The sequence below is a fragment of the Carassius auratus genome, chromosome 48 (assembly GCF_003368295.1).
Source record: "Carassius auratus strain Wakin chromosome 48, ASM336829v1, whole genome shotgun sequence".
Taxonomy (NCBI): domain Eukaryota; kingdom Metazoa; phylum Chordata; class Actinopteri; order Cypriniformes; family Cyprinidae; genus Carassius; species Carassius auratus.
The window spans coordinates 11076727-11086023 of NC_039290.1; the positions used below are offsets into that span (position 1 = coordinate 11076727).

The window sequence follows — 9297 nt, forward strand, 5'->3', positions numbered from 1 at the left end:
AGCAAAAAATATATCTCGATATCTTTACAGGAAAAATAACCCCCAAAAAAACTACTGCAAAAACAAATATGGCAAATATTACATGTTACGGGGCCTATGAAACATTTTATTTTTTTCTTCACCATATGTTTTATTGTTACCTAATTCTGTGTTTTAGCATGTGCAATTATTTAAATGCATAAAAACAACTTAATTAGTTAAAAACAATTCTTAAAATAGCCTTATGTGAAATGTTTTTTTCCCTTCAGAAATTCTGTGTATTTACATTTTTCTGATTATCAAATGAAGGCATAAAACATTCATTTAATTTATCTTTTAATTATTTAAAATTAGGCAAACTTTATTTTTTGGTAAACAAAGGGGATTTACTATTAAAAATAAAACATGGGAGAAATGTTGTGTGATTATTCCTTATAAAATTATGTTCGTTTCATTTTAATAGTAGTAGTAGTGGGCTATCTACATTCTGCTGAACAATAGTGATAGATTTCTGTCAAATACTTTTATTTTGACGGGTTTACCTTTACAGTTCTGTGTATGTGATACAACAGTCTATGATGTGATATGAGCTAGTTTTACTCAAATCAAACGGTCATATGCTCATGAAGTGACTCTCAGTGCAGTTCTGGAGATGTTCCTCATGTGTTCACGTCTTTATTTAGAGAGAGGAAAGACAATGAAATCAGCGCGAGCGTTATGCGAGCTTCCGTGTTTAATGAATGAAGACGCGCTTCTGCTCCATTCGTTGACACAGACACGCAGAACATGCAGGATTCATATTTAAATAGACTTTTCCGGGTTAATATTTGCAGATATTAGTCCATTTCGCGATTTGATGTAAGTGCATTACCGACTTTTGATTAATTCATTCAAAATTTGACCAATTCCGTGACATTCCGCGTTAAACTGTAGATTCCATTTTTATGACTGGATTCCGCGATTCCGTCCGCGTTTCATTGGGCCCTACAGTAGACATCTGCCTGCCGTTCGCCCTACGCCTTAAAACTGAAGTATCTCCATATAATGGAGCCAGTTGTCTTTTTTTTTTTTTTTTTTACTAGTTCTCTACACGCGAGGTGAGAGGGGACAAAAGCAAGGAGGCGGGGGGCGAGCACAGCACAGGGAAGGCAAACAAGCAAAGTGGCGGAATCAGAATATAAACAATATATCGATATATACGATATGTCAAAATCCATATCGTGTTTAAAAAATATCTCGATATATTTTAAATATCGAGATATCGCCCACCCCTAGTGTGTGTGTGTGTCTCTGTCTGTCTGTGTGTGTCTCTGTGTGTGTGTCTGTGTGTGTGTGTGTCTGTGTGTGTGTCTGTCTCTGTGTGTGTGTCTGTCTCTGTGTGTGTGTCTGTCTCTGTGTGTGTGTGTGTGTGTGTACCTTTCCCCAGGTAGCGTGTCTTGTCTCCGTCTCGGAGCTCCAGCGCCTCATGGACTCCGGTGGAAGCTCCGCTGGGAACAGCTGCCCGGAACCGTCCTGACCAATCAATCACACATCAGTTACCAACCACAGCAGGAACATTTCCTCAGGAGGTGGTTGCTAGGGTGTTGCTAGGGTGCGTGAGACAGACAGTGTGTTTGTACCTTTAGCGGTGTACAGATCCACCTCCACGGTGGGGTTTCCTCTGGAGTCGAGGATCTCACGAGCGTGAATCTTACTGATGGACATCCTGAGACACACACACACACACAGACGCACACCGTCACACACACACACACACCACGCACACACGCGCACACACACACACACACACACACACACACACGCACACACCGTCACACACACACACACACACAGACGCACACACACACACACACAAACGCACACACACACAGAAATTATTTTGGGATTATACTTAATTTAAAGCTCGTTTAAATCCATCCAGGCTTAATTTCTACGTGCAAATACACAAGCTTTCAAAACTTCACTACGTTCAAAATTTCAAATATACACTTCTATAATCTGAAACTAGGAAAATATTAACCTTTATGATGCATTTGTGCTAGATTGCTGCCATCAAACAAATAACAATAACATGACTTCAATACATCTGGTCAGAATCATGCTGACGATGTTCATTCATTACTGGAATCTGTCACACACATTCAGCCAAGTTAATACATTCATTCTATTTTAATTCTATTTGATTAGTTCTATTTTATGCTTTGAAAATATATATTTGGATACTCATTTAGACATTATATATTTATATTTTTCAATCATGTTTGAAGTGTTATTCTTGCAGTAATTCTTACATCTTTCACATGCAAGTGTGTGTGTGTGTGTGTGTGTGTGTGTGTGTGTGTAAAAATAAAATAACACATAAAATCGGTCAAAAATGAAAAACATCTGCTCAAAGCATGAGATACTGTACACACACTTCAGCTGTCCGACACAGATACAGTCTGTGGTTTCTCTATTAATAGAGCGGCTACAGCAGAGGACAGGAAAGACCTCTGGAGAATGTGTGTGTGTGTGTGTGTGTGTGTGTGTGTGACTGAGTGAAATATCTTGGTCATACCTTGACAACTTTATATGACCTTTACAAAGCCTCGCTGAACTCTGACCTTTGTGTCCAACACTCTGACCTTTGCATGCGAGCAATGACACTGTACTCCACTGTCAGACACATACACACACACACACACACACACACACACACACACACTATCTCTCTCTCTCTCTCTCTCTCTCTCTCTCTCTACAGTATAATAAACATCATTAATAATCTGCATCAGATCCTCATATGTGTAACTCAATTTCAGTTTTGCAAATTATTGGTATTTAAAAAAATGCACCTTTTTGCAGCTTTGTGGCGGGTGATAAAATATTTAGAATGCGATGCAAAAAAAACAAAACAAAGAAACTTCTGACTAATTTGAGGATTTTTCATATTTCAGAAATGGCTAAAGCAAGTTTTCGTCTGAATGTGAGGTATTTCTAAAGCGTGTAAATAATAATAAACATTTTCATGATTTCCACGATCACAGCACTGCGCGTGCGCACTGACGCAACAATCATGTATTAAACAATGCATACTATGACGCATTAATAACGGACTTTAGCATATAACTTCTGAACGCTTCTTTTGTAATCATTTAGTGAATTACAGTAATTTGTCTTTAATATATATTTATAAGACAAAGTCGTTTTACAACTTTTTATCAAATTAATTAGTGATTAATATTTAGGCCTAATGTACTATTCTGCGATGGTTCCACCGGAAGCGTGAAGGTCATACAGTTCAGTTAAAAAAAGTGGCTTAAATCGGTTCCGATTTGACAAACTCTGCGTTCAGCCACAGAATACACAATATTCCTCCTAACAGCAAACTTATTCACACATCTATATTAAACCACTCAGACAGAGCGGAAGTTCCGCTGATCCCGGATCAGGAGACGCGCTCGGCAGCGTGCACGAGCTCCGTCCGCAGAACTGATCTCAGATCAGCCGCTCCAATCAGGAAGCAGCAGCTCCAGGCTACACTCGAGCGTGAGAACACAGTTCTGGTCACATCCGTGCGGGTTTGCGTTATTACCTGCGGGAGCGTCGAGTCCGCGTCGGTCTCGGTGTTAGACGAGGAGTGACTGCGCGTTCTGACCCCGGAGGCGCAATTTATAGACGGTCTCTTAGCAACGTCCCCGTATAAGGGGGAAGCCTTAGGGAGCGTCTACAAACACCAGACATTTACACCGTTTCAGGACACGCCCACATCTGTGATGTTCTCAATTGCAACAAAGTAATCCAATATAAATGCCATCATACCTAATCACTAGACTGCCTTTATAAACATCACAGAACATACACACGTCATTAAATTAAGCCGCTAATGCAGTCCTGTGCCATTGTTTGACATGCTAGCAGATCAATCTTAGTATTCTGAATTAAGAATCACTTACTCTAGATGTGTTTGGACTGAAATGCTGACATACTGTTTAATGCATACTTAGTGTATATTATAAGTCACTATTATATAAATATATATATTAAGGTAAATAGTATGCAACTACAAATGTTAAGTTTTTTTCTTGCGGTGGTTGTGTATTGCACATTTCAGTCAGTTCATTAAGAAGCCTGTGTATTCAATGCATATTGTACACATTATACAACTGCATATATAGTGCAATGGTTGTATGACAAAGTCACCAAAAGGTCTGTTTAAGTGTTATGGCTTGAGATCTGGAGGTCAAGAGGTCACCACCATAAAAAAAATATATACTATAAATATATATGACAAAAAGCATTCGCAAATATATATTTATTTCAGTCAAAGAAAACATTCACATATGTAACATTTAAAGAAAAACTTTGTTTAATGTCTATAACACGTGTCAAAAACATGTAATATAACAATATTACAATACACACAAAAAAAACATTGTTAAATAAGAAACATAAGTATTATTCCATCCACAAATGTAGGCCAACTTCATATTGGATTTTTATTTTTTTATTTGCCCTGAAACACACAGGTTTTAGTATATGAGGGTTGGAACTTGAGCTTCACTGTGTGCAACAGATATTTCCAGTGTTGATCTGATTGTGTCTGATGACGTCTGATGTCCGTCAGGACTCTTGATGGAGGTCTCTTCCTGTCAGCGAGACGTGAAACACTCCGACTGTCCCTCGTCCAGCTCTGGACCTGAATGAAAGGTCAGGGTTGAGTTAAAGAGGGAAATGTGAGCGTGAGTTTGGGTTCGGACCTAAAGGGCACGTACAGGGCTCTTTCCCTGTGTTTCTCTCTCTCTTTAACACCAGGCTAAAATTAGTTCCACTATCATGAGAGACAGATTCACAACAATCAGCTCTTGTGTCTGTTCCTGTTGTTGTTTCTGCTCTCAGTCGATGTTCTGTGATTCTAAAACGTTACGATGCATTTATCTTCCTAAAACATGTTTTACGAATGTTTTGCTAACGTTCCAACTAGGTTAAGAAAACGTAACTGAACATCCAGTTATTAAAATGTTTCAGAAATGTATTTTCTTGGTTGAACATTCCATGTTATCATATTGTAACGAACATACAGAATCGTTACTTTCGAATGTTCTGCAACATTTAAAGATATTGGGTAATTTTTGGGTGGGTGGGGGGGGGGTCCATAAACAATGTACAGAGGATGTTTTTGTGTTAACATTTTGAGAACATTATTAACGACCAGATGACTTTGAACAAACGTTCTATTAATGTTATTGGGAGAAGGTTTGTTCATAACTTTGAGAGAGCCTTTCCTCAACGTTTCCTGTTAGCTGAGAACATGAATGTGTTTCACCATGTTTTATCTGCTGGCATTTCTGCTCAAAGTCACCACAGCGCATGCAAAGCAGTCACAGTAAGAGGTTGAGCAGAATATTTGAATGAAATACTCAAATCTCTCAGTCCACAGATGACATTCAGAAGAGAGAGAATCAGACTGAGCTGCTGTTACACATCACTGCCACGTGATGGCGCTGCACTGTGTGTGTGTGTGTGTGTGTGTGTGTGTGTCAATCTCTATCATAGATCTCATGTCTGTGTGTGTCACAAGCACAACTTCCTGTTTCCTCTCTTACAGCACTATTGCTTCACATCAGTGTGTCTCAAATTACTGCTTCCTTACAGTGAGACACTGTATTAAAGCATCTGCTGGAGGAACAAACAAACAAACAAACAAACAAACAAAAAGTGTGTGTGCTGCATGAACGAGTGTGTTTGTTAGCTTGTGCATGCATCTCACTAGATCTGGCCTGGTTTCATCAGTTTCACTTCTATGTTCCAAGCTCACGTGATCATAATGGAAACTGGTCTAATCAGATAAACTCATTCTTAGGTTAATTGTTGCCTTGCAGTGAGTGTGACAGTGTGGGTCAGCAAGCTTTCTGCTGGTGAAAGTGTCCTGAAGAAAGGTGTTCATTCAAGTGTGCTGAGAATGCAAAACCTTTACTGGAAGAGAAAGAGTAAAGCAGCCTGTGATTGGCTGACACACACATCAGCCGCTGAATATTCTAATGAGCTCCTCTTGAGTTGTGTGCATGTTGAAAGTTGTTGTTAAGCTTAACTGAAAACTATTTATATATTTTTTCATTAATATGAAGCTTAAATTATATAAAATATAATTATTTGGCAAAATAAATTTGAAATGTACCCTTGGCAGCTAAATGAAATGTTTAAAATGTAAATAAAAATATTTAAATCTAAATTGTGATTTTAAAATGAGTTAAACACACAACAAAATTACAAAAAAATAAAATACATAAACATAAAAGCTGATTTAAAATGCTAATAAAAACTTTGATAGGAAATGAAAAACTTAAGCTGAAATAAAAATAAATAAAAGGTAAACCAAAACAGTAATAAAAAACAAACAAATTAAAGAAATGTTGATAAAAATATGAGCTGCTCCGTACAAACTCATTCTCTCTTTATTTGGCATCTAATAGTCAGATATCTGGGTTTTGTTCAGCAGGTTTTCACACAGACAAGCATACAAACAAATGCTAAAACCATTTGACTGGACGCTCCGCCCGTCCAAAACACAGAAAACACTAGAAATCCATAAATCAATCGATTAATTCATGATAAAACCAATAAATGAGTTTGATATTAACTAGAGTTTGCGGTCTGCTGCCTGACTGGAGAAGAAACCAAGATCTCAGACTCCCGGGATGATGAAGATAACGATGATGATGAAGACAAGAGCAGTTCTGATCTCGGAGCAGTTCTTCTGGCTTTATGATTGGGTCAGATCCTGCAGACAGGTGAAGTGGGCGGAGTCAGTAGGGCCGGGGGCGGGGCTTGTTCACATGTTCGATTTCCTGAGGTATGCGGTCATGTCGAAGACGGGTGGATTGACTTTGCCTCCGTGAGCATCTTTTACACCTTTAGCAATGATAATGGCTGAAAGAGAGAGAAATATCACCGTGTCAATCTCACATCACGTAAAAAATATTTCATATATTTGCATAAACTCCATTTATAAAAACACGTCCAGGTCAAATTTAAAGAAATAAAATATCATTCATTTTTTTGAGTCCTGGTCCAAGTTCACCCAAAAAAAATTGACATTGCATTTTTTAAAATATAAATTATAAAAATAAATGTTTTAATATAAATGCATATAAAATAAATAATTTTAATATATTTACATACAATATTTGTAATTAAAAAAAATAAATGAAAGAAGAGGTTTTAAATATAAACTGAAATGGATTCAATTATCCACATATTAGATTTGTATAGTTTTTTCTGTGAGTGCTGACTCTGAGTCACTGATACAGCGCGTGTTAACTCTACCTTTGTGAGATCTGCCGATGGTGAAGGAGAAGGGGTCAGGCTCTTTCTCTGAGGTCTTCATCTTGATGTCCATGGTGTTCTGACCGTCCACATTCAGAGCGTCTCTCAGCACCGTGCACTTCCTGCCGGCCAGAGTCACGCCATTGGCAAACAGAGTACTGCGGTCACTGGCGATGATAGCCTTCACCTCAGCCGCCTGACACACACACACACACACACACTGTGATTTAACAGTCCAGCAGACGCAGGCTGAAACAAGCGGAAACACCCTGAACGCACAAGGAATTTCCTCATTTTCTTTCTCTTTCTTTTTTTATTAAGGGAACGTTACTTTTGAATGTTCTGAAACAATTAATAACTAAAACGTTTCAGGAAAAACATTGCACGAAGAGAACCTTGAGAGAGAGAGAGAGAGAGAGAGAGAGAGAGAGCATCTCAAAATACTTTAAGAGTCTGAGCTGCATGTTACAACTTGAACGGGGGAAACACGAATGAACAACACACACACACACACACACACACACACACACACAGGGGACTCTCCACAGCCGTAATGTTTTTTACTGTACAAACTGTATTTTTCTAAACTAGAAATGTATGCATTTCAAATACATATGTATCCAGGGATTTCGCTCAAATTGTTTGTGTTTATATATATATATATATCATGTCAAAATGAAAGTGAGTGAGAGGAACCTGAGACAGGAAGCAGAGTGTTGAAATAATCCGCGTGAAAACTGAACGTTGCTTTATGATGTTGCACACAGACACTTTAGATCACTTAAAAGCGAAAGACTCTCTTACTTGTGCTAAATATTTAATCACTAATATATATTCAATCATCTGACACTAAAACCTGTCTCAGAGTGGGGGGGGGGGCGCACTTCCGCCTTCGAGCACGCGTGACCAAATAAGGAGCGCTCCGAACTCCGCTCGAGCGCAGTGAGGAAACTCAGCGAATGAATCGAGCTGAAGAAGACCACAGCGAGCGCCATAAAACTTATCAGAGAGTTATATAACTCCGTTATAACGCGAGCGCATCCTGCTTCTCACACCAGGAAGAAGGAACAGGTCGAAAATAAAGTAATTAATACAAATAATAAAGTTTCGAGTAAATGGCTAAACACGTCGTGATTAACAGAAACAGAGAAGGGCGTAGTGTAGAAGTCGTACCGTGACTTGGTTGAGCCAGCCGCCCGGTGCTGACGCCCAGACGGACTCCTGACCCGGTGTGCACCCGAGGATGACCGCATCATCCACCCACTCGCTCTTGGTCAGGCTCGTGATGTAGCTGTCCCAGCTCATGATGCCGCTTAGATCTGAGGAGCGAAAAACACATCATCATCATCATCATCATCATCATCATCATCAGGGAGCCAGACAGACACCCGCGCGAGGAGAGGCCGAGAGTACCTGAGTGCGTCTCTGCTCCGATGCAAAGTGAGTTTGAGGAAGTCCGCGTGAGTTTATATGCTCGCGCCCTGCCCCGAGGCACACTTCCGCTCCAGCGCGCGAGCGAAGATGCGCTGCTCGCATTGGCTCAGAGATTCCTCCAGAAACTCATTTCACAGAATGCACAATATGTAAAGGCAAAGCTGACGGACTCTAATGTTTTAGAGAACATTCAGTTGTCTCATTTAGCAAACATAAGGGAAACCTCCCTGACAGGACACGTGCATTTACATCTGCAAGAGCTTTCCTATCAGATGTCTTAAAGATGCTTATGATTTAATAATCATGTGGGTTTATATACTCACACTGCATTTCTGATAAGACATAATGCATGCACTAAATGCACTCTCTGAATCCAGAAATCAGGTGCTCTCTGTCATTAATCAAAGCATGGGTTTGTGTGCACTCTCTCTTAGTGCTGGATCTTGGATTTATTTTGAGCTGCACACATGTTGTTTCAAGTCCACACATATACTGAGAAGTTCTGAGTGTTTCACAGACTTAAGATCACAAATGAAAAAACAGCATAGCAGTCATGATCTCAAGTCATATGATGGATGA

General features: G+C 39.3%; 1 protein-coding gene and 1 pseudogene across 1 annotated transcript; both read right to left on the reverse strand.

Annotated features, from left to right (window-relative positions):
- Positions 1-3635, reverse strand: part of LOC113065863 (beta-enolase-like) — a 10316-nt pseudogene extending 6681 nt beyond the window's left edge.
- Positions 3636-6371: 2736 nt separating this feature from the next.
- LOC113065864 (profilin-1) lies at positions 6372-8855 on the reverse strand. The gene is made up of 4 exons (XM_026237413.1): positions 8698-8855; positions 8458-8603; positions 7285-7480; positions 6372-6888 (listed from the first exon to the last, which is right to left on the reverse strand). Exons 2-4 carry the CDS (start codon positions 8587-8589, stop codon positions 6791-6793), a joined length of 426 nt encoding a protein of 141 aa, XP_026093198.1. The 5' UTR covers positions 8590-8603; positions 8698-8855; the 3' UTR covers positions 6372-6790.
- Positions 8856-9297: the final 442 nt, after the last annotated feature.